Source organism: Meleagris gallopavo, chromosome 1, assembly GCF_905368555.1.
Source record: "Meleagris gallopavo chromosome 1, MGAL_WU_HG_1.1, whole genome shotgun sequence".
Classification (NCBI taxonomy): Eukaryota; Metazoa; Chordata; class Aves; order Galliformes; family Phasianidae; genus Meleagris; species Meleagris gallopavo.
Window position 1 is genome coordinate 2,944,348 of NC_139404.1, and position 26,447 is coordinate 2,970,794.

The 26,447-nt window shown below is 43.4% G+C and overlaps 1 protein-coding gene across 2 annotated transcripts in view; it reads left to right on the forward strand.

The window, feature by feature from the left end:
- The window catches only part of PLXNA4 (plexin A4), a 441,339-nt gene extending 416,474 nt beyond the window's left edge, over positions 1 to 24,865 (forward strand). For both annotated transcript variants that reach the window (XM_085213222.1, XM_085213155.1), the window contains 6 exons: positions 93 to 192; positions 2,344 to 2,534; positions 5,370 to 5,539; positions 8,152 to 8,364; positions 20,504 to 20,654; positions 21,360 to 24,865. In XM_085213222.1, coding sequence (XP_085069348.1) covers positions 93 to 192; positions 2,344 to 2,534; positions 5,370 to 5,539; positions 8,152 to 8,364; positions 20,504 to 20,654; positions 21,360 to 21,455 — 921 coding nt within the window. In that variant the 3' untranslated portion in view covers positions 21,456 to 24,865. The remainder of the gene's footprint in view (positions 1 to 92; positions 193 to 2,343; positions 2,535 to 5,369; positions 5,540 to 8,151; positions 8,365 to 20,503; positions 20,655 to 21,359) is intronic.
- The last annotated feature ends 1,582 nt before the right edge of the window (positions 24,866 to 26,447 follow it).

The window sequence follows — 26,447 nt, forward strand, 5'->3', positions numbered from 1 at the left end:
TGGGTTTATGTCTCTATTTCTGCTATTTGAATTCCTGCTGTCTTTGGCATGCTCCTCAGAAGCCTATTAACAAAGTCAATTTTTCTCTATAGGTGCCAGATGGATCTGTGGTAGCTTTAGTCTCCAAGCAAGTCACTGCCTACAATGCAGTCAACAACTCCACAGTCTCCCGAACCTCAGCCAGCAAATATGGTAAGGACCTGTGTGCCGGTATGGATCAAGAGAGCACTTCAGGAGAGATCTCAGACATCGCTGTGGTCACAAGACACTGAGCAGTACCAAGAAAAATGATGGGCAGATGAATAGTTGACATTATTTGGTGGATGGCAGGAGGAAAGATTAAGTCATCTAAAACGTTGGGATTTGGTCCAAGCTGTTGAGCCAAATGGAATGTTCTTGGGAAGTACCTCTTCTCTCCTGTTAGATAATAGAGGAGCATAAATAATTAAGTGTACATTTCAGATCACTGTGGTCAGATGGAATACATCTTACTCTTGAAGTTTTCACAGGGAGAGGCAAGGGAGAAGCATTGCATAGTGTAAGAGCTCAGTCATTTTGGTAGGTTGTGAAGAATCTATGGCACAGATTAGAGGCCTCTAGGACTAGAAACAACCACGACAGAGGGCATTGCTGCATACTGTTATATTTTAGTGTATTATGTGTCTCATCCTGCTATTTTATTATCCCAAGGGAATTTACACCTGGAATAATAGTAAAAACAGCTTGCTGAGGTCATTTGTCAGTGTATCTCAGAGCATTGCACTGTTCTTCCCACTTTACACATGAGACAACTGAGAATGAGACAGCTGTCACCCCAAGATGCTATGATGGCATCGGAGGGCAAAGACAGATGTCTCTAATGTGGAACCAGAGTGTTGCTTTATCCATGATGCAGTTAGCGTATCAGTTTACTATTATTTTTCCTTATGTATGAAGGCATCTTTGATCCTTCTAATTCCCTTTAGGCTTGAGGGAAAGTATGGTTACTCAATGTCCAGAGGAACCCCCTTCCTCTTTCTCCAAGGACATAAGCAATCCACCAGACCTTATTAATATTCATCCAGTTTGTCATGTTGTTGCAATTACTGAAAGACACAGTGACCTTTGAAAAGGAAGACTTAAGGGGGGTTAATTTCTCTTGGATTTCTTTAATTCTTTTGCCATTTGATTTTTCAGGGGGAGGGTGTGAGGGGGGAATACTGGGGGAGGAGAAGATGTAGTGGGTCACAAGTGATTGTTAATTGCAATTAAGTAAACAGCATCCAGAGAGAAAAAGGATATTCCATCTAATAATTAATATGTAGAGATTGGTAGTGCATTAATGTTGATTCAGATCTTGCTGTAGAAATGTGCAACACTCTTCTGTTAATCATGGTTGGAAAAAACTCAATCTGTAGCATTGCTGGCAGGGGGAGGGGAATGCCTCATGGCATCACTCAGGGACAAAGGGAAGTACTGTCTATAGGATACCTTGTGGAGGTAATATGTGTGGGCCCCCTGAGTTCTGATTCACTTTCTAACAAAACAAGACTTTGAAGCAGAGACTGAAGAGAATAGTTGGGTAGAAGTTACTGGATTGCTTTGTTGCCAAAGGAGAAAGAGGAAGCAGCTCCTCCTGAATTTGGTGTTGGGGAGACAGGCAAGAAGTCATATTGGTTGCATCAATATTCTCGTTCAAGAAGGCCTATGACCTGTTCTCTGACCATAAGGCCAAGAAGCTTGGTCAGATACGGCTATCAACTACACAGGTAAAATAAGTTGAACTTGCCCCTGTTTGCTACCATGAGTATTTGCTGCTGTTCCCTGAACCCGTCCTGGGCAGTGCCTTACACTAGCAGTGCTAGTTATCCAAGGCTAGAGGTTTGACAGGGAACATAATAAATGAAGACCATGGGCAACCGAAAGGCAGCTTCATTTAATTTACAGACATGACCATTATGTCCTGCTTGGCTCATATCCCTTGTTTTTGCTGAGCAAATCACTCAGTCATGCTTTGATGGCAAGGCCTGGTCCATACACCAGTTCTGGGACCTTTTCTGGGACACTGCAATTCCACCAGGAAATATAACTCTTCTGCTTAATGTTATGAATTGGTCAATGGACATTTATTTCATACTGATATGGAAATATAGAGTTCACAAGAGGAGGGACACTGCAGTACGCTTACAGCAGTATGTGCATCTCATTCATATATCAAATGTCAGAGGAACCAGTACTAAAACCAGACAGCAGAAAGAGGTCTTCTTCTTGCCTTTCTGATGAGAAAGCATATCTCCTTGTTGAAACTCATTAATTTCAATGCAAGTGCTAATAGGGCTGACACACATGCATCTCTCTTTGCAGAAAACATGATCCGTTACACAGGCAGCCCAGACAGCCTCCGCTCCCGCACACCCATGATCACTCCTGACCTTGAGAGTGGAGTCAAGATGTGGCACTTGGTGAAGAACCATGAACATGGCGACCAAAAAGAGGGTGACCGGGGCAGCAAGATGGTTTCTGAGATCTACCTGACAAGGCTACTCGCCACCAAGGTATATGGAGGGAGTAGGGAAGAGGGTGAGGAATGGGCTTTTGAAGGCTGTGGTGTGACTTCTTGCCAACAAGAAATGAGAGACTGCTCAAGGAGTATCAAAGAGCGGATAAAAGAGCAGAAGGAAAATAGAGCACTAGAAGTGCATAGAGTGCGGAGGGAGGGAACTTAATTAAGAAAGCAAAGTCAAAGTCAGGAAAGGGACTTGAGAAGTTGAAGACTTGCCCCTAAGGCTGTTCTCTGCAGACCTAGATCATTCTGTATGTTGTGGTCCGTCTGGCTTTGCTTTCCCAGAACAGCATTATTTGAGTGTTGACAAGTTCTCCACCTAACTCCTCTTCAAAAGGCTCTCTAAGGATATGGGCAGAAGAAGAAGCTGTCTGTATATCTATCTGCTGTTCCACCCCATGGATCTCTTGGTGGTGGTGCTTTCCTTGGAGAAGCTTGCATTAGTGGAGAGGGTGCAATGCTTTTCTTTTGCATCACAGAAGGAACCAGGGCAGGTGGGGAGGCAGGCATTTAATCTGACAGATCCTTACGCAATCCTGCAATCCTCTCACAGTGCAGTGCATCTCTGTGCCCAGATTTCTTAGACACATGAGTTATCTCAACGCAGCCCAGAGGTGGAAACTGTAGCTGTGGCTCAGGTGGGCTAATCAGTGTGTTTTCTCACCCCATTCTGGGCAGGATTAAACCAAGGAGCAATCAAACAGCTCAATCTTTCTTCCTTCTCTAAAGTTTTGACTATTATCATTTCCAGTCAGGGTGTCAGCAGGCACAAACATGATTACATTTATTCATGCAGACACCATCTGAGCTTGCCAATCTGGCAAGTCTCCATTACATGTGTAAGTCCTACTGTAAGTTTTACCTGCACATTTTTTCCTCAGCCTGTGGTGTCAGTCTCTTCTCTCTGCCTCACTCCATCTCTGTTGCAGTGGGATTCAAAGTACTTACATGGATCACATAATATAGCAAGAAAATGATGATCCCCAAGGCCTCAGTCCCAGATTAAACCAGTGATCACTGGACCAGTGCTGATGTACACTTTCTGGGGATATGTCCCCTGCTCCGACACTGAAGTGCTTTTGGTTTATTCCAGATCACAAACTCAACACTTGCTTTTTTTTCTTTTTTCTATAAAGATGGCTGGAGAACAGCTGCAAAACTTGCACAGCAACAGAAATGCTGGTGGTTTATGGTTTCCCCTCTTGGGCTGAGCAATTTTCTATCATCATCGTGACCATTTGAGGGAGGGAAGGAGGAGAGAAACCAGTTGCTGGTAATACAATCCTAGGGAACACTTAGTTAAACTGACAATGATTTTTATTCTAGTAAATCCCTGACCTCTGAGACCTAGAGTCTCTTGCCAAAAGCTTCAGAGGTTTTCTTTGCATTTGTGTGGGTGAGCATGTAGAGAACTAATTCCCTCTGGAAAGTGAACCCGAGGGCAGCTCTTCAATGTCAGAGCAACAAGATTTCCCCTCGGGGGCCCTTTCTGAGTCAGAGATACTACGGGGCTTTATTCACCCTGTAGGAGTTCACACAAGCAAAAGGCACCTCTGTTTGTTTCCCAAAGAATAAATCGAGTGGTGAATCAGCAAGAGACACCAGCTTTCTAATTAAGTACTTGTTAATGCTATGTAAACTTGAGCCACTCTGATGGAACCGGGTGTTTCATTTCTAGTAAAAAGGAATTTCTTTCCTGGGTCTGCAGAGAAAGGGAAGGATTTTATTTTTCAGCTGAGGAAATTTTGCATATCAGGAAATTACTGGTTATTTTGGCAACCACATGGTTTATCCACATGTAAATGACCTTGCTGCTTTGGTGGCAGAATCAATTTTCACAGGCTACCTCAGCTGCCTCTTTCTCCAGGCTTGGGAGGCTCTGCTATTTTAGCCTTTCATGTCCTTACTGGAGGTCAGCTGTTCTCATCAGCTGGTCCAGAGTGGTTCTGTAAGCACATGAGGACACCATTGCAATCTCTGTAGCAGACGTTATCACAGAATCGTAGTTTCAGGGTTTGGAAGAGACCATCAAATCCGATCTCCTTGCAAAAGCAGGTGCCCTACAGTAGGTCACACAAGAAGGCATCCAAATAAGTCTCCATAGGAGACCGTGTCTCTGGGCAACTTGTTCCAGTGTTCCATCACCCTTAGGTAGCCATTTTGTCTCTTGAGCAGTAACTGACATATCCATGCATTGTTCCTAGGGCTTGACTTGGTCCCATGACAGTGTGTAGTAAAATACAAGTAATTAAGATGAAGTTCTTGGTTTTTGTTATACTAATGCATAATGGACAGCAATCTTCTCCAGTCACTGTTGTCCTATTTGTGTCATTAAAGCCTTCTCTTCTTTGCCTGGTTTCTATCCCCAGTTTGAGAATAAGCCTTGTATGAAAATCAGCGTAGAAAATAGCTCATTTTTGGCTCACGTATTCATCAAGGCTGTTGAGTTTAGGATGTAGAGGAGATAAAATTTGGAGGGAACAGGTGAGTGCCTTCCCATTACCATCCCATCTTGAGATGGGATATGGTGTCCCACTGCATCTCAGCCACCTTCCCTGTGTGTCAATAACAGAGAGAACAAGTAATAACTTCACCCATCCCATTCAGTTGTTAGCCATAAGTAACAGATATTATGAAGATGCAGATGTCAGCCATGTGGGTTGAAATTTCATCTCATGTTGTGTTCAACAGCTATTAAATGGCTGTTGCTTACCAAGCATATTTCCCGAGTCTGATTTATAGACATACTCTATTTTCAGTGGGATACCAAATTTAAACATCCTCTTCCTACTTGGTGTCCCATACTCTTCTCTCCTTCTCCCAACAGGGCACTCTCCAGAAATTTGTAGACGACCTCTTTGAGACCATCTTCAGCACAGCTCATCGTGGCAGTGCACTTCCCCTGGCTATCAAATACATGTTTGACTTCCTGGATGAGCAAGCTGATAAGCACAACATCCATGACCCCCATGTGCGGCATACTTGGAAGAGCAATTGGTGAGTGAGACAGGTCTGTTACCAGGACCTTGATTAGAAGGAGGAGAGTGGGACGTGTGATTTAGGATATGAGTGGTGGGGAATGTGGGGTTCAGCATGCCAGGTTAAGTCTTCTCAAGCTGATGGAAGTGTATCCAAAATCTAAAGGATGTTCTCAAAGGTAGAGTGCTTTGGCTATAGATCCCAGTTTGTACTATGTTACATGGGGGTAGTAGTATTTCTGAGCGACCTCATGAGAATATAGGAGGCAAAATTGTAAGATGTTTAATTACAGTAGTGCTCAGGCCCATAGGGATCTGTGGGGATACATGGGAGAGTGGTGCTGTCTTCTTCTGCCCTGGGTGTTTGAACTCCCACTACAGTCACTGGGGGCCTAGAGTTCCTTTTTGTTGCCTCCAGAGGTATCTAGTGCTGTTTGAGACGTTTTAAAGTGTACCAAAGGGAATATGCAGTGCCTACAGGAGACATGCGTCCTCCTGGGGTGTTAGATGGAGACGAGGAGATACCTTAAAGCATATGAAAAGGTATTCAGTACTTTGAGGGTTTGGAGTTGGATGTAAGCCTTTTTCAACGAGTGACAAAGGTTGACATTAGCTCACTACTCTATTCAGCAGGTAGAAACCCCTCACTGTACATGTAATAGGACAGCAGGGTAAAGTCAGTACTGGTGGATGAAGGATCTTTGCAGCACCTCTCTGCTGAGTATCCCTGTTGGAAAGAGTCCCTGGGGAATTGTTCCCTCCCCTTTCTCTGTGCAAATACAGAGACTATGAAAGGAACAGCAGAGGAGAGCCATGGGGCTCCCAGCTCATGCATTTTTTTCCTTTTACCAGCCATGCTGATGGCAGGTCGTCACAGCGCTGTGACATAAAAAAAGAAACCCCATGCACCAAAGAGGCTTTCAACTAATGAAACATTAGCATATTATTAACATTATCTGCAGCACTAATCTAAGGCTGATTGCAGCCACTCAGACTAAATGAGCAGGAGGTTTATTTAAGGGGGGGAGGGGGGAAGGCAGAATGTGTATGTATTGGAAGGGGGGAACAGGGGCAGTACGAAGAAATCTGTTCAATCAGATTAAATTAACTCTAAGTCACATCATGGGCTTCATTATTCCCAGCGAGGGACATCATCCTCCCATCCCCTCCCCACAGCCATACATACGTACAGGCTGTGCTTGTCCTCACTGTGGCTGTACTTAGCATCCAAACAACCTCAGAATTTTGGCACAGTTCACTCATACAGCTCTTTCCTTAAGAGATGAACCTCCATTCCCAGCCTGAAAGGTTTCCCTCCCGCAACTTCCATTAGGTCTCACTGCCAGCATCTCCCACTCCTGAACTTCTGTCCCCTCCCTAAACGAGGTTGGTTTGGCTGATGAGTGTAGCTGTGTGAAGCTTTCCTCACATTTGCTGGCTGAAGATGCTACATATTTGTTTAGGAAAATGTGGTTCCATCTCTCTGTGAGGACATGCTAAAATGCCTGCTGTCACCTGAAGGGTATCAAATGTGGATATGAATTGTTTATGGTGCTATGAACATGTGAGGGTAATGAGCAAATTGAAGGAAGTTAGAATCTGAGGAATTTAGCCTGAATGTCAGCTGAATTTTTTATGCTGAAGAGTTATTCATGTCTGGGAAAGTGCAAATGTTGGAAGTTAGCTTACGAGTCTACCTAGCATGAAGACAGAGAAACAACAGTTTGATAATAATGACACATCTCAGCTCTTAGGCCATGATCATATGAATGCATTTGCCCTGACACAAAAGGCTTGAGGCAAAAGCTGGAGGTAGATACCTTGGGACCTCTCACACAGATGAACAGCTCTTTTAAGTATGAGGGGAAAAAACGAGGGGAAAGCCTTTGAATTGCAATTGGAATAGCATTTCGACGGTTAGGGCAGATAAATTTTCATTTCAAAGGTTGCAACACTTGTTCCCCGTTCTTATTTTTCTCCTTGTGGCAACAGGGTTTTCTCTGCGACATAATAACTGCTTCATGCCCAGGGTGTTGGGATCATACACAAGCTTGGGCTTGAGCTGTGCAACTGACCAGTACATGGCACACAGCGCCTGTCAACCTGGCAGCTGTACCTACCTTTCTTCCCATGGTGTTACCATGAGGCTAAAAGCCAGGTCTTTGAATGCCTAGTGCTTACCATAAGTTGTGTAAATGAGATGTTTATTCTCATGTGATGAAGCAACCAACAACAGCTAACCTCACGTTTGCACCCTAACATAGGGAAGTAAGGAGATATTTCTATCACCTCGAATATACTTTCATTAATATAATCTCAAGAATTTATGTGCAACCTCAGTAAGATGATTGTGACTTTAGGAGTGACCAAATTGGCCTGTGAGGATAACAGGGACAAAACTCATTCCTGAAGTGACTCTGTTGTGCACCCTGGAGTCCTACAGGAGTAGATCTACCCCTACAGCGTAGATTTATTGTATATCAATGACAGAGTTGATATCCCAGAATCCCTATCTCCATGCCTTCGTCTTTAATTCCTATCCACCAGTGAGTTTTGCAACATCACAAGACAAAGCTTATGAAACTTGCAATTACTGACTCTCCTTTTCCACATTTCTCAACTCTCTGACAGCCTGCCATTACGGTTCTGGGTTAACATGATCAAGAACCCACAGTTTGTCTTTGACATTCACAAGAACAGTATCACAGATGCCTGCCTCTCTGTAGTGGCTCAGACATTCATGGACTCCTGTTCAACCTCGGAGCATCGTCTGGGCAAAGACTCACCCTCCAATAAGCTTCTGTATGCCAAGGACATCCCCAGCTACAAGAACTGGGTGGAAAGGTGAGTTTTGGCTCTAGAAATGGGAATAACGTAAGCAAGTGGTAAAATGAAGCCCTGCTTCATGGATGGAGGTAAGAGGTATCTTCAGTACTGGGTTTGGTAGCTGCTTCTGGGCTTTTTTTCTTTGATTAATGTTCAGGTAGAAAGCTCTTTTTGCCATTTATTTCCACATGCTGTACAGCGCATATAGAAATTTAATTAGAGGTGTGAACTGAAGGTGTTTGCCATCACTGTTTCTCTTGAGGAGAAACTGTTGAGAAGAGGGAGGGAAGAAGGGAGTGGAGGTGACTGCATCTGGGTCCTGTGATCTATATGGACTTCTTACTCCTTCCGTACAGACCAGAAGAAGGAGTTAGTTTCTCCCAGCATCATTGTGACAGTCCCCACGCTGCCTTGATCTCAGGGGTCACACAATTATCATCCCTTATCTGAGTCCAGTAGCTGCCCATGGCAGCTCTTCTGTGCTTTGGATGCCGTGGAGTTGTCAGGTTAGTGACTGAAGCTCTGCAGGTACTTTCTGAAAGGTCAGAAGTCTTTCTGAGCATTTTATACATATCTGCAGGAACCTGCAGTTTTACTGTTCAATCTACTGCACTAAAGTTCACTGTCTGACAAAGCTACCCTACAGGAAATACAACTAAGACAACTTTTCCTACAGTACATAGGGATTTCAGTTCCTCTAAGATTTTCTGCAGGATGAACAATAGCACATCTTGTACTCCTTTCAGCAAGACATTGTCTGCTGGAGGAAGCCTTGCAGAAGCTGATCTGTGCTTTGTTTTCCAGTATGTCACACTTGCCTAGCATTATTGACAGGTTTGGGAACTGCACAGATGGAGAATGATCACTGTTCTGTAAATACAACGATGGGTTTATCTCACAGATCATTCCTGTACAACAGCATCCCATGTTCAGCAGTGATTTGTCTTGCTTGACTTCATAGGCATTGTCTAAAACTGATGTCACCATGCAGGTAATATGAGATCTTTGCTACTGTAGGCATACTGTGCTGTAAACCAGTCTATCCTGGTGGGTAAGATTTTCTCTAATTTTGTGAAAGCAGAGCACAGCTGATGAAAGAGCTGTGTACTCCAGTCAGCATGAGGTGAATTTTTTACAATAATGCTCCCATTGGTTTCTGATTTGTCCGGACAATTATTTTTAGATGTGGTTAAACACTTCTGCAAATGTCGTTTCTAGGCAACCTGTAAGGCTCTTAGAAACTACCTTGCTTAATTATGACCTACTTCTAGCACTGTGTCCAAGTTTCTTGATATGTATTGAGATTGATTGCTGGATTGACCTGGATAGGTGTAAAGAAGTGTTTGAGATTTATTTAGAAACAGTAGATTTGTACTAGCAGTGACCCAATGGTGTCATATTCCTGTAACCTGTGTAGTGTATGTAGTTGGTGGGTGGTTCATAGAACCACAGAATCATTTGAGCTGGAAGGGACCTTGAAAGTTCATTTAGTCCAACCCCTTTGCAATAAATAATGACACTTACATCTCAATCAGGTTGCTCAGAGCCCTGTCAAGCCTGAGTTTGAATGTCTCTAGGGATGGAGCATCCACTACCTGTTCCAGTGCTTCACCAATCTTATCATACTTTTTTTTTTTTCTTCTACCCAGTCTAAATCGACCCTCTTTTAGTTTGAAACCATTTCCTGTTGTCCTATCACAACAAAGCCTGTCCCAAAATACTGACCCCTCAGGGACACAACACATCACTTATCTTCATCCAGACATTGAGCCACTGATCACCACTCTCTCTGAGTACTATCTCAGAACTAGTTCCCCTCCATTGAATAGTTCACCCATAAAATCAATATCTTTCCAATTTAGAGAGAAGGATATTATGAGGGAACTGTATCAGAGGCCTTCCTGAAGTCAAGACATTACATTAATGGCTCTTCCCTTGTCCATTGTTGCAGTTACACCATTGTAGAAAGTCACTAAGTTGATCGGGCAGGACCATGGCTTGGTGAAGCTATGCTGCTTGTCTGTATCAGCTCCCTCTCTTCCATGTGTGTTAGCATAGCTTCCAGGAGGATATGTTCCACAGTCTTCCTTGGTACAGAGATGAGGCTGACAGGTCAATAGTTCTCTGGGCCGTCCTTTCTAGCCATCTTAAACATGGGTGCACAGTAGCCTTTTTTCCCACTCACCAGGTACTTCAGCTGATTGCCATGACTTCTCAAATGTTGTCGAGAGTGGTTTGGTGACTGTATCAGCCAGTTCCCTCAGGACTAATTAGGATGCATCTCATCGGGGTTGACGGACTTATGGATGTTCAGGTTCCTCAAGTGGTTGCAAGCATGATCTTCACCTAGAGCAGGAGGGGCAGTGCTCCCCCCATCCCCACCTTCTGAGCCATCTGCTTTGGGGTGTGTGAAAAGAAGTTGCCAGTGAAGGCTGGTTTCTTACTTACAACTCTGCTTGACTTTGTACCCTTGGAGACAGCATGCTTTAGTGAAGAATTGACACGTGGGTGAAAAATAGGATATTAAGATTTTCTGGAGTTCAATCCTGTTGCCCAATGATCTTCAGCAACAGCTGTTGAATTTCTCTGAGTTCTCCTGAGCAACAAACAAGGTATGTAACACCTCCTGTTGCAAGTAAACAGCACTGCATTTCTGAGCCCAGCATGTATTGGGTTATTATCTGCAGTGATGTCTGAAAAACTGTACTAAAATCCAAGGGGAGACCGTAACTTTTGGAATATGGTTAGAGCTTCTGCCCTATTAATACTTTTTTGTGTCAGTGCTACAGTCTCAAAGCAGTGGCACCTGGATGCTGTTGTATATCAAAGAAAAACTTACTAAGAATGAACAGAATATAATTTCATTTCGAGTTTGAGTTAATGAATTCCTTTTCTCCATTCTGCAACTGTACTCCAATGGCTTTCAGTACTGGTTTGAGTTATTTCTGTAGTCAGTGCCAGCTGGAGGCAGCATCATTCAAGACCACTAGACTTCTTCAAAGACTGAATCATAACTTAAAAAGATTTTCCATCAGGAAGTGTAAGAAGTGGTTGAGTAAATCAGAAGAACCTGAAATCAAATGAACTTATTTGATGAAGAAGAATCTGTAAGAGGGCAATTAGGCAGCAGTGAATTGTAGCCCTTCTTGAAGGCACACTAGAGTAAAAGCCAACTCTTCTCTTTTAGTGCGGCTGTTCAGATGGCAGCTGAGCTGGGCTACTCCAAGCCATCGCTTTGCAACTACTGATTCCTCAGTGTGGAGTGTGCCTTTAGGACTCACAAAACTCAAAGTGGCAATTGTCTTAGGACAAGAAATAGCAGAGAAAGCAGCAGACATAAGCAGTCTCCAATTCATGTTAAAATATCTTTCCAACTTTTTAGAGGGTGAAAATACATTGAAAAGGACATAATGCAGTTTTTGGCCTCACTAATGGTCTGCCTTTACACACTGGTCAACCAGGAGTTTGATTTCAGTGGTCTTTTTCAATGCTATTGGAAGCAGAGCTGGTTTCTGTCTGCTGAAGCAAACTCATTAAGATATCCTGACCAGTAAAATACAAGTGCAGCATTCAAATGACACGATCAGGGCTCTTTCTCTTTGAAAACGCATGACTGAAAAGCACCTAGGCACAGCCACAATGTGGGATTCCTGCAGCAGAAGATGAGGCGTGAGAGAAGCAAGAGAATCAGGAAATGAGGGACGGACTATTTGGTTTTTGTTTAAGCCATGAAAAGTCTCTCTGTGGTTTTAAAACAAGGTGGCAACTTTTAAAACATCATAATTTTGTCTATTGAGAAAAAGGGGAAAAAAAAATGGGAAAGATAGACCAGATTCTCATCTGACTTCTGTTAGTCAAACTCCATAGGCTTTGCTGAATTTACATTAGAGCAGCTTTAGATCTGCATCTTTTCAAGCTTACTTCAAATGTCCCCTTTGAGCCCAGAAATCTGGAGAACTTGGGAGCATTTGATGCAATCCCCAAGCATTACAAAGTGGAGCCTGTTCTAATTGTGACTGTCTCATTAGCATTCAGTGCCACACTGAAAAGATGACAAAGGGCTGTGGCTGACCTTTCATTTCTCTCCATGCTGCCAAGCTTATGATAACACTTGTTTGAACTTCATTAACACCATTTAATTGCCTGCATCATAATCAATACGATGCTTCCCCACTGAAGCCTGGCACATAGGCATGGATGTAGGAGACTGCAAAGGGGCAGAGCACAAAAAGCAGAAGGCAGAGTTTTTTCCATTGCACACTGGTGCCCAAAATACCTGCAGTGCTGCAAGAAGAGGAACTGGTGCTTTTTTCTCATCCCTGTGGGTATTTGGTCAAGTTTTAGCTGCTTAGTGTGAGTTAAAAATAGTCCCTTAAAGAAAAGCTGGACTTCAATGGAGACACTGCATATATTATTAGGACTCTGAGAATCTTTTAATCAAGAAAGTTCAAAATAGATTTGACATGTTTCAGACTAAAAGAAGTTTAAAGTGACCTTATCAATAGGATTCAGAGTTAAAACATCTGCAGTTCATTATGTTAACCTGAGCACAAACACTATCCAACCTAACTACTGGGACCCAGAGCCTGTGTTTGTGATCTCTTTTCTTCCTTTTCTTGAAGTAACCGTGTTTTACATGGTGTTAGCCATCTGGTGTCAAGGTCTTAAGCTTCCTCGAAAATGTTGTGGGAGCTTGTTTGGAGAATGCAGAATAAATAGTCTGGTCCTACTTGGTATCTAAACCTATGTCACTTTTCAGCCTGTGATGTCAGACTACAGTCGATGGTCTCTCCCAGTGCGGCCATTATGCAACAACTTCTGGTGACAAAGACAAAATGTATCGGTTTAGTACAATACACTGCACACACCCCAACACTGTAAAGCAGTGAGATTTTTAACAGATATAACCGGGTGACCTTTGAACTCCAAGGGCTTTAAAAGAGAGCATCAAATAACAACTGGAAATGCTTGCTCTACTTTAAAAGCAGTCTTGTGCATTTCTTTTCCCTGACAGAAAGAGGGCTAAAGAGATAGCATACCAATGGTCATAGAATCATAGAATGGTCTGGGTTGAAAAGGATTACAGTGATCATCCAGTTTCAAACCCTGCTATGTGCAGAGTCGCTAACCACCAGACCAGGCTGCCCAGAACCACATCCAACCTGGCCTTGAATGCCTCCAGGGATCCAGAGGCATCCACAACCTCCTTGGGCAACCTGTTCCAGTGCTTCACCATCCTCTGAATGAAAAACTTCCTCCTAATATCAAACCTAAATCTCCCATGTCTTAGATTAAAACCATTCCCCCTTGTCCTATCACTATCCACGCTCGTAAACAGCCATTCTCTCTCCTGTTTGTACGCTCCCTTGAAGTAGTGGAGGTCTCCCAGGAGCCTTCTCTTTTCCAAGAGAAGCCTTTTCCAAGAGAAGCCCGATTCCCTCAACATTTCTTCATAGGAGAGGTGCTTCAGAGGTGCTCCAGTCAAGGATAAAGGGAGTTGTCAGTAGAGGTCATAAAAAATGGTGCTGGAAAGGGCCTCAAGTCAGCCTGCCCAGCTCCTGCCTTAGGGCTGGATCAGCTCTGTCTCACATCTTTCTGACATGTTTTCTTAAAGTCTTCCAGCAATCGAAACTCTGCTCTCCTTGGGCAGTCTGCTCCTGTGCTTCTTCACATCAGAGTGTTTTCCCTGTTGGTCAGCCAGTAATCTCCCCGGCTTTAATTAAAGCCCTGGCCATCATCTCACTGCATCCCCAAGTGTATGGGGTATAGTTCATTCCCTGTCTTTCTTCAGCAGCTTTTGTTGTACTTGAAGTCTGTTCACTTTTTGTCTCAAATGAAACCAAACAACAAACCTGCCTGATATTTTCTCATTGTAGTCTCACACTGCTCTTACACAGTACAGTTTTCAGCAAGCAAAATGAAGATTTGTCTATACTCAGAGGATACAACCTCAGAACCATGTAGGCTCTGCACTAAGAGTGCTGTGGACAGCTTCTTCTCATGGAGAAACTACCAGTTCACTCTTCAGCCACTGACTCAGTGCTGCCCACCCATTCTCTGTCGTTCATTCCGAGACAAAAAAACAGCAGGAAAAACCACGCATGTGCAAAAGAAAATCCTTTTTCTTTGCTGTCATGCTGTTCATGCCACAGTCCAATTAGTGTCCAGCAGCTTGGCCTTGAACCTTTCTCTGAAATGGGACTGATCTGAAGTAACATGGTCTTGTGGCTACCTGTAGCTGAATCAGCATGAACTCTGACTTTGCAGCTTAGATGCCTCCTAGTAAAGTAAAGCTATCATGCTCTGTCAACAGAAGGACTGACAACATGTCCTTGCATTGCTTCACTTGATCCCATAAGAGAGCTGGCCACTAGGTTGTTCCCAAGCTTTCATAGAATCATATCATATAATCGTTTGAGTTGGAAGGGACCCTTAAGGGGTCATCTACTCCAGCTCTCCTACGATGACCCACGACATCTACAGTTAGATCAGGCTTGCTTTTCTTCAGCCATTCTCTGCTATAGCAGTCCACTATATCCCTTTCATACATTTCTTCCTCCTTCAGCGGTCCGGATGCAGCCGGCTATTGCATAACCCTAATTATGTTATTGTTGTAATTGCGTCTGCCGTCTGCAGCACATGGATTCGTTACAAGCTTTTCATATGCTAAAATGATTATTAATGAGTGCAGTCCCAACCCAGCGACAGCACAACAACAGCCATGACAAAAAGATCTTTTGGAAGGCAATTAGCTCCATGCTAAGCTGCCTAAACCACATCTCAAGCTGGAAAATTTCAGACTGCAGAAAAATCATTGGCAACACGGCTTTTCTCTTCACTTTGATGAGTTAATGAGCTACTGAGTGGCAGCAGGCACAGTTATTTTTTAGAAATAGCACCACGAAGGAAACTCTGCAGTTGGTGATGAAGAGAAGAGCAAATGCCCTGCCCTACCCCCAAACAGAGGGCAAGATGCATTCCCAAGGCACTGTGGTATTGCTTTCCTAAAGAAAACAAGACAAAACCAAACAATCCAAAAAAATCAAAGCAGAAAACTTCCCAGAGAGAGTTGAGGTTGTTTAAGTAAGAAGAGCAATTGTTTTGTTGAGGTTAAGAGGGAGCATTGCTATTCCCATTGCTATGGGCTGTCTTGCTCATGCAGGCTGGGGTGTGCTGCTGTGGTAATAGTTGCATCTATACGACCTAGTGATCCTCCCATCACCTATGTGAGTTGCCAGTATGCTTGAGCAAGGGTCATTACAGATTCATAGAATCATAGAATCATTTGAGTTGGAAGGGACCTCTTAAGGTCAGCTGGTACAACTCCCCTGCAGTGAACAGTGACACCTACAGCTAAAAAAGGTTGCAGAGTGCCCCATCTAGCCTGACATTGAATATCTCTTGAGACAGGGCATCGATCACATCTCTGAGCATTGAGATTCCTCCCACTTTCTTGAGGCTTTCATTGTTTCTGGTTTAATAAACAAATTTTCTCTGCCACATCAGAGAATGAGCAGCCTTGAGGTAAGAAGTCAGTCTCCCCTTGTGATTCAGGGGAAATTCGAGCATGTAAAGGATCTTTAGATATGTATCTGTGGTGGTTTCACACTGATGGGCAGCTAAGCTCTATAACACCACTCTCTCACTCCCCCTTGTCAAAAGAATAGCAGGAGAAAATAAGATGAAAAAAGCTCATAGGTTGAGATAAGGACAGGGACATCACTCACCAATTACTGTCATGAAGAAAACAGATTCAGCATAAGGGAGATAAATGTAATTTGTTGCCTATTATTGCCTAGAGCAAAGCAGAGAGAAACTAAAAGCAAACTAAAAACACCTTCCCATCATCTTCTACCTCTTCCCCATGAGCAGCAGAGGGAATATGGTCAGTCCATAATGAAACATTTCAGACACTTCTTCTTGATAGCTCTCTGCTCCTGTTTCAGCATGAGGTCCCTCCAATAGGATGACGTCCTTCCTAAAATGATCCCGTATGGGCTTTCCACAGGCTGCAGTTCCTCAGGAAATGTTCCAGCATGGGTCCTTACCACAGGGGTGGACTGCTCCACCACAGGCTTCTCTCCATAGGCTGCAACTCCAGAATCTGCTCCTGGAGTACTGCATCCAGACTTGAAGTCCCAACACGGGAAAGATGAGAAGCTTTTGGAGAGGGTCCAGAAAAGGGTTGTGAAGATAATCAGAGGGTTGGAACACCTCTCTTACAAAGACAGGCTGAGGAAGATAGGATTGTTCATGGAAGGGACGGTTTCATGGGCTGCAGCCTCCTTCAGGCCCACATCCACCTACTCCACCGTGGGTTCCTCCATGGGCTGCATGAGGAGATCTGTTCTGTGGGGTGCCCCATGGGATGTAATGGGACAGCCTGCTCCACCATCGGCTTCTTCACAGACTCTGGCCTCCTTCAAGGCACATCCACCATCATGGGCTACTCCTCTTTACAAGCTACAGCTCCAGCCCAGGCCCAGGCTTGTGTGGGGAATTTCCATGGGCTGCAGCATCCTGCAGACCATATCCTTCTTCTCCACCATGGGCTCCTCCACCAGCTGATCTTTACATGCTACCCCATGGGCTGAGGGGAACATCCTGCCTCACCACAGGTCTCTCCTGGCTTATGGTCTCCTTCAGGCTTCATCCACTCTGTGGCCTGCTCTCAAGGAGTTCTTTTCCCAGTCTGTATATGCATCTGGGGTTGCCTTGATTCAAGTGCAGCACCTTGCAGTTGGCCTTGTTGAACCTCAGTAGGTCTACATGGGCTCACCTTTCCTCTTTGTCAAGGTCCCTCTGAATGGTGTCCCTTCTGTTGTATCAGCTACACCTCTCAGCTTGATGTCATCAGCAAAGTTGCTGAGGGTGCACTCGATCCCATCATTTATGTCATTGATAAAGATGTTGAAGAGAATGGATCTCAAGACAGACCCTCGTGGGACCCCACAAAAAATGGTCCTTTCCTGATCCAGAGGCCATCAGCTTAGGAGTGCCTATAGGAGCTGCATTGTTGAGATTATTCCCCTACAATACCTCACATTTTAGCTTTAGTGTGAAAGCTGTCAGCCACAAGGGCAAAGGAAGGTAGTACACAGGCAGTCTTACAAATGCTGGCAGTGAAAATTCAAGGAGCTGTGGGATTTGGTGACAGCTTCACAGTGGTTTTGAAGGCATTAGAAGTATGTAAATGGCAGAGAGACCCTAAGTACCTCTGAGGATCTGGGCTCAAATAGAAAGTAAATAAAGACTCAGCAGGAATGTTGTCATCTCCCTGCTAGAATGGTTTAATGTACACATTTATAATTTCTTTAGATAGCATAATGATGGCTTCATTAGAAACACTTCTGTATAAATAAATCATTTGTCCATCGCAGAGTTCTGATGAAAGGAGATTGTATGTCTTCTTCCCGTTCTAGCAGCTAGGTTTGATTACTGGTACGTGCTTTTTCATTTTTTTCCTTTTTTTTTTTTTCCCACCACTTCCACATTATCTTGGTTTGCAGTCAGTGGGAAAGTGTTGCGCAGCTGTGTGATGAGGTAAACTAAGGGAGATGGGACACTTTGGTGTGGCATTGGGTGACAGCCTGTGAACTCAGCACACTGAAATCACAGATTGTAAGTTTGTCATGGTTGGAGAGAAAAGAAAGCCTACAGCACCTGAAGTTCAAATCATTGCATCCTGTCCTTTCCTTTAGGGAGCAGTGTATGCTGCTTTTTGTTGTTCACATAAATCGTAGGAATTTCATCTTGCTAGGAGAATCTCTCTGCAGGGAAAGGGACTCGGGAGCTTTCAGATCTTTGTGAGTCACAGACCCAGGAAAGTATTGCTACCAAGTGAAAGGGAGACATGAGAAAATTGGAGAAGCTGACTGTATGTGTGCCCATGTTTCCATTTTAGGAAGCTCCCATCCCTGCACCCACTATCCCATTGCCATTAGATGAAGGAGCATTTCAACTGGTTGCAAGAACCACATTGGAAAATAGAGCACAGTGCTACTGCTTTCCTCCACAAGCCTTATTTCTTTTTGTTGTGATGTAATCCCCTTCACTTTTCATTTCATCCAGCAGGAGAGTGCCTATGCAATATTCAAAAGGAACTGGGCTCTCCTCCATGGGCTCTTCTTAGGCACCATAAATCAGTGCATTTTGCTGCATTGCAGACTTTTTTTTCTTTTTCCTTCCCAAAGGTCTATGAAATGTGGTGTTGCATGTGAACGTAGTTTCCTTTGAGAGCCAGGGCACATCTTATGTTTTAGCTGTAGGAGTCTAGGGTTCTCAGTAATATGCTTTGGCCTTGAGGATTCTGTTACAACACTCTCATGAATTCTGCAATTCCCTGACACTTCCTCTTGTCAGAAGTGTATGCAGAATAGGTCTTATTCTGTCTATCTGCTGATGCTTGGGGATGTTTAAATTTGCTGGGATTGGCAAAGGTCTAGAAATTTCTATTCATCCTGCTCACCAACTCCTACTGGAGGTAGTTCTGTAGGACAGCTTCTCATGGGGTTTCCACTTGGCTCCTTTCCTCATACATAGCTGTTGAGGCCCAACTAGGGTTGAGGGCTAGGCAATTTATGAAATAAAATGAAGCTCAGACCACTCATTGTTGAAGTACTGGGACTGGGCAATAGTTAGAGCAAGGGACTGAATTAGAATGGAATTTTCACTTTTCCTGAGCCCAGAAGACAAGAAGACCTGTTTCCAAGAAGAGTAATGTTGTGAATGCTGGAAGCTGCTGTACAATTTATGAGGTTTGCATTAGACTTTCTGTTGAAACTGAGTCTAGATCTGGAAGCAGTCAAGCTGGAAGGCTATGCACAGAGGTGTGAGAAAGACCTCTGGCTTCTGTGTCTTTCTCTACTGAGGGTTACATCAGCCCATCTCTCTGCAAAACCAGTATAATAAGTGAGAATTACATATTGCAGTCAATGAGGATGGGACTGTGGGGCATGAAATCAGACTGAAACCACAGTGGAGCTTTCTGGTGTGGAGGGCTTTCCTCCCAGTGCTCTTGCACTCCGTTGTTTTTCACAGGAGACTTCTGCAGCTGCTCATCTCACTGTCGTAGAGAGTATTTTCCCACTTGTATATCTGAAGGATCCTTATCATACAGCACTTCAGCATCCAGTTTCTCTGCAGTGGAAGGCAGCCTCCATCTCAGCAGGTGTCTCGATGCTGTTTACAGGACACCTGTCAGCTCTTTTGGCTCCCTGTCCCCTCTGCCTCCTAATTATAAATTTGTGGATTGCTGCAGATATGGGCTTTTTTTTCTTCTCTCTCTTTTTTTTTTTTTTTTTTTTTTTTTGTTCCTTGTGCACAAAATGTCAAATTGCAGAAATTAAAAATGTAAATGATGGCGTCTAATTAACCAGTTGACAGCAGAGCACAGCTGCGAGTGACAGTGACTGATTACCTTCTGCAAACCTTGTCCTCCAAGACCTGCCTCACTCAGGGGATGAAGGACTTAAAAAATAGCAACTTCCTTAAAGAGACATTGGTCTGCTGAGAAAATCTGATGCATGGGCAATGGTCCTGGAAGTCTCCATGTCCAATGGATAAAGCCCCAGTCCTCTTGAACTCGAGGTAGATTTTTCCCAGTCAGAGAGGGATGGACTCCTATTGCTAGAAATGTGATATAACACTAGCAGCATAGCTGTTACTGGGATAGACTGGTTTGAGTGGGGAAGATAGATAATCTTAGAAACGTATGCAAATCTAGTAGTATAGATGGCACAAACAAGCATGTAAGGGGAGTTTTGTGTGTGGGAGTAAAAGCCTGAGGTCTCAGAGGGCAGAGAGACCAGTGGGACTTCCCTATGGGACTGGAGGTGTTCAGAGCTTTTGAATGCCTGACAAAGGAGTCCAGCAGCAGTAGATCTTATTTCTTTGACAACGTGGATGAAGTTAACAAGATGTTCTTTGGGATTCCTCAGAAGAATAGGGTTGAGTGATTACAACATTTATCTATTATTCAGGAATAGTGTCTAATTTCTGTTTTAGTCATCTTCACTGTAAAAGAGGGTATGACAAGACATATCATTGATGCTCTAGAAGAGCCTGAGTGTTAAAGTTATTCTATATTGTTGATGGCTTTCAGTTATTGTCTCCATCCTCTGTCCCTTCAAGAAACACCTGTAATTCTCTCTCCCAGGTACTATTCAGACATTGCCAAAATGCCAGCAATCAGTGACCAGGACATGAATGCATACTTGGCTGAGCAGTCTCGCATGCATATGAATGAGTTCAACACTATGAGTGCACTCTCGGAAATATACTCCTATGTCGGCAAGTACAGTGAGGAGGTAAGAGCCTTGGAAAGGGAGAAGTTCTGCAGAACCATAAGACAATCCACCCATTCTGATAGCTCAGCATATGTCATGGCTGCCTTTCTTCATCCTGGCTGAGGGGATGATGGATTTAGGGAATAAAAAACAAAATCTGGAATCTGGAGAGTCTGGGTTTGTTGGTTTCCACAAGGCTCTTCCATCTGATTCTCCATTATTTTAATTTTCTGATATTGGTCAATCAAAATTAACTGGCTGCAGCTGATGATCAGAGAAGACCTCCATAAACTCTTCATCACAAGTGGCCAAAAGTTGTTGAGGCATATATGCCCAATACCATTTACAATACCATAAAGCACCCAAGAATGGTCTATCAAACATGAAACAGATGTTATGGGTATCAAAGACCAGATGAGATACCTTAGAACATCTGAATTGGCATGGCAAGGTAATGAAGAAATCTTCTAAATAATTGATGTTCAAGATGCTAATCCATTTGATTTGTTGCAAAGCAGAGGTTTGCATTCAGCCACATCAACACCAAACTGCCTGCCTAACTCCCTTCTGGCTGACTGACCTGCATTGCTTGATCTAAGCTAAGTTTGGGGCTCAGCTGTAGGGAAAATTAACCCTCATGTGTTGCTGAAAGATACTGGACTTAGTTGTTTTGGAAAATAAATATAAAAACAGAGCCACATCACTTATTTCTCTTTCTTTTTCTAGATTCTCGGAGCCCTTGATCAAGATGACCAAGCTGGGAAACAGAAACTTGCCTACAAACTTGAACAAGTCATAACCCTCATGAGCATAGACAGCTGAGAACTGTCCTGCCAGGGACACCCTGGGAGGGATAAACCAAGTCGTGCCTCACTCAAGATCATCATCTTTACCAAGTGCAAGTTTTGATTGGCTGTAAGCAGAGTCACCTGAACAGCACTCCTCTCTCTCTCTCATTTCTTTCTCTTTCAAAATCTGTGGACAAAGTGAGAAATCCCCAGGGGTTAAAAGAAAAGATTGCAGAGGAATCTGAGCTCTGGGGATATCAAGACATTCAGGTGAAGCTCTCATTTTCACAGCTTCCCCTCTGCCTTTATTCTACAAAAGAAAAAAAAAGAACAATTCCACAGAAACAAAACAAGACAAAACAAAACCCTCCCCCAGCATCGCATCATCACTCTGCAGATGGGAAATTGAGAGGTCACCTCTGTCATGCTGCTTTAACTGCCCTCCTGGGGATGTAGCCTCTGGAGTGGACATAGAAATGAACTCAGTATTACTAAATGTCTCCCCAACGGGAAGGCAGCCTGCCTGCAGGGATCCTGAAGGGTAGGAGGAAATCAAGATCCTCTCCTGCAGAGCCATTGCAACTCTATCTCTTGATAGGGACCCACTGGGAGAGGAACACCAAGGCTCCCCGCAAAATGCCACAGCTCCGTCCAGAGTGGGAACATTGTGGCTCTTATCTGCCTGGGCAAACAGCGGTGTAGTTGCTCTCTTGGGGCAGTAGAAGGGTCAAGAAGGGAGGATGGAGACCAACAGTCTCCTGCCCATGTGATTCATACGGTTATTCTTATTTTTCAAAGAGACCTGTGTTCCCCTCCGTCTTTCCCATTGTGTCCTGTTGGTCGTAGCACTGCTGCAAAAATGCTCTCTCTTCTCAGTGGCATCTCGTTGGTGGTGTTTCTGTTCCTTCTGGCAATGGACAGCACAGCATCTCCTTTGTCCCCACCTCAGCTTGGAAAGCAGGAACCACAAGTCTCGCTTTGTTCCAGACAAGGAGCGTGGCCTCAAAAACCAACCAGAGGTTTTTTTTTTAAAGCTGTTTGTTCTTTTCATTTTATTTCCACAACTGAAACAAAGCTATTGGTTTTTTTTTTTTTGGTGGAATATCAGAAGGATATTAAAGGGCTTCCTGTGAAGCAAGGTAGTGCATAGGACTGATGGTAGAAGCTTCCTTCAGAGCCACTCTGAAGAGGAAATATCATCATATAGTTTGGAAGGAAATCTTGGAAGAAGCCCAAACGGAACACTGCAAAATTTTCTTCCATCTAGATACTCCAAGTCAAACTGCATGTTTTCTGGAGATCGCAAACTATTGTAATCTCATTTGCCTTTTGGTGCCAACTCCTGGCCCTTGCTCTTTTCCATTCTGGAACCAGCAGGCCTTGTTGAAGGCACAGTTGCTGACTGTGACGTGTTTGCTCTCTCTTTGCACTTCCTATCCTTTCAGAGATCATTGTCATCACAGGACAAGGATGGGTGATTACTTTGTTCTTTCCTCTGTTCGGCTCCTCCAGAAGATCTACATCTCAATCTATTTCAATGCAAACCAAATAGGAATGAGCTCTCCTGCATCCCTTCTGCATTTGGCTGGTTTCTCCTGCAGCTGCTGGCCTGTTTAACACTGTGGTTCATTGCAGTGGGAGAACCATTGCTGCAGAGCCTTGTGGGAACTGGAAAACCTTGGATCTGGTATACCACAGAAGCAGAAGCCAGGTCTGTGTTGATCTCACCTGAATGGTGCTCACTAGCAAGTGGAAGATTGGCATCGTGCAGTGAAGAATCAGTCCTTATCCATCTTTCACCATCCTCGAAGATACAGACTTGGTTTACTTTGCATCTGGGTAGATGAAGGCGTAAAGACAGGGTGTGTAAATTGATAATGGAACAAGTGTATTTGGTTTTGTTCATGCCTCTTGCTAGTAAGCCTAAACCTCTTCAGAGCAATGGCTCATAAGTGTGTGTAAAGGAGAAAGTGGTGAAGGCAGGGGTCAGATAGCAAGCAGATTTCATTCAGCCAAACATACACATGTAAGCAAGTCTTTCTAAAACAATTTAAAGAACAAGCAGTCCAAAATTGGGTGCATGTGTGGGGGAAGAATATCACAAGATTCATATTGAAACAGTAAACTTAGGGACACGTCTTGGTTTTAAAACCCCAGACATTTCTCTCTTTATTATAATTATTATTATTTTGTGTGTGTGTGTGTGTGTATCTGTGTGCGTGTGTGCGTTATTTCCTTTTTAATTTTGCTTGCTTTCTGTTTGATCGCTGAGCTGATGGACTCATCATGCACCTTATGGACATCTCAGCATTTTTTAAGAGGCCTGCGCAATGGGGATGATTTGGTTTGGTTGGCTCTGCCATGGTTTTGTTGATCCATTTTGTAATGTTGGGGCATGTTCCAGATCCATTGATTATGGCTGTGAAAGTGGGGTAAATGTCCCACCAGAGCCAGCAGTAAGAAAACTGCAACAACAACACAAACACAATATTTTTTATAAGTACATAAAAAGGAAAATTAAAAAAAAAAAAAAAAAAAAAGGAAGAAACCAAAGGTTTTGACAAACAAAGTGCCACGAAAGATAAATATGGACCCTATTGTCATGCCTTGTACTCACAGCTGGAAGGTAGGAGTCTAAGGACAAATAGCTGGCTTGGAGAGAAGTGGTTATGAGTGATGGGCTATACTGCCTGGACACGTGCATACAAAAGGAAAAAGAAGCTGTTAAAAAAGAAAGAAAAAAAGAAAGAAAGAAAGAGAAAAAAAAATAATCAAAGTGAACTGGCATAATCCTGCACTGTTACTGAAGTCAGAGGAACACCACAGGGGAAATCTGAGACTCACCTTGCTTCTTTTTGATGTTTTCAGGGCTGTGTTTTTGTTTTATTATGGTTGTTTTCCACTGTTGCTGGTTTATTTCTTCTTGCTGGTACAGAGTTTTTCAGCTGTAAAAAAAATATACGTATATTTCAAGAAAAACTTGAACACCTCAGAGACACTGAGAATGATACGCTTAGGGGAAATGGGAAGCGCCATGAGATTGGCGTCTTGATCCCTCCAGAGTTCCCAGTTAGGCATTTCCTTTTTCTCTCAACTCTCTTCTCTCTCCTACCACAGGATTTGAAAGAAGATTTTGTATTTCGATTCTTTCATCTCCTCCTCCTTTTCGTTTTCCTTTTTCATTTTCTTTTTTAACTTTGGTGCTTAAGATGGATTTGGTTTTCACTTGAAAAAATGGTCCAGAATTGTGGTGTAAATGTGTGGGCTTTGTCCTCTGTCCCATTTGGTGTCCTCCTCCTTTCCATCCACTGTTCCAGCATCTACCACGGTCTATGAGAGGTCTCGGCATCTTTCTTCTCAGCCTCATCTGTTGAGCTAATTATTTTTCTAAATGCATGTAAAATACAATTAAAAACAAAGACACAAGCAGAAGAATGAGCCCTACTATGACATGGATGGGTTCTTTTTCTCTTCCTTTGCCTTGTTACCCCCCAACTCCTCACTTTACCACAAGCTTGACCAAAAGTGTGCCATGTGAGTTGTATTTCATGCTGGTTTTCAAGCCTCACAGTAAGAACAGGAGACAAAACTCCCAGAAGTTGACAGGTTACTGGTATACCAGATAATAGACTGATGTTTCGATTTTTTCCCAAACACTGCAATCAACACAATGAATATTGGCACTTTCAGTACCATCAGAAATATGGAAAGAGAATATGAGTGAAGACTCCTTGTGGTCCTTCTCAAAGAGCAGAGTTTTTTCCATTGCAGAGTTTTGCTTTGAGAATTTGTGTTTAGGTTTGAGGAACCACTCTGCAACATACCGTATCCTCTTTGTGAGTGCATTCACCTATCAATGTCACAGCGAGCTGAGGCAGAATCCATCACGTCAAGTCCTTTTGCAGCTTGAGCCATCAAGCTGGAGTTGTGGGAAGAGTTATCTAGAAGGTGTTAGAGATTGGTAGCGCTTGAGCAAACAGCACGTGAGAACTAGGAAAAAGGAGAAATGTAGACTCTCAAGGGCATTTTCATCTCCTAACACACATCAGTCCTTCTCTTCCCACACTTCACTCTGTCCTGAAGATATTTGAAGATTTGGTCCAGCACGGCATACACCAGCCTTGCTCCATTGGGCTTAAGCCACTTTTCAACATCTTAACCCCTGCACTTGTCTTGCCATACCTCTCAGCACTAGAGAACATAAAAAGTAGTTTCAGCATGAAGAGGATTTACTAGCAGAATTCAGATTGGTGTTTGTTTTAATTGAAATGTGTTTACTGAAGTTTCTAGATCTTGTGCATTACAGGGAAAAAGACAAGATAATATTATTGTTTTTATTATTTATAATTATGCTATTGAAAACTGATAGATAAAGTTATAGGAATCCATGGCCACTCTCACTGTTGAGTAAATCAACCTAAGTAGTACATAGAATCATAGAATTATAGAATGGTTTAGGTTGGAAGGGACCTTTCAGATCATCTAGCTCCAACCCCCCCTGCTATCGACAGGGACACCTCCCACTAGACTAGGTTGCTCACAGCCCCATTCAGCCTGGCCTTGAATGCTTCCAGGGAGGGGATATTCACAACCTCACTGGGCAATATTTGGTAAATGCTGGGATACCTATTCTATAACAACCTAAGAAAAAGCAGATAATGCCAAGAGCAAAGTTGTTTTAAAGTAAGCCACAACACAAAATGCAGTTCTGTATTTTCATATGGAATATGAAGAGTTTTGAGAAGAAATACCACTGTGTGGAATATTCATCCAAAGGAAGTCTAAAAACCCTAAGGGACTGAGTTCTAGGGCTTCTCTTAGTGGGACATACAGTTGTGTCTCCACAAAGGACCCTTGAGTCCTTTAACATACAAAAAAAAAACAAAACAAAACCTGGGCTGCTGGAGACGATCAGAGCTCTTCTGTCACATCACCAAGGCATCAGTAATACAAGTCATGGTTCACCCTTCCCAGTAGCCAGAAAAAGCTCATGAAGCAGATGTATCTGATAGCCTGGATAAGTAGG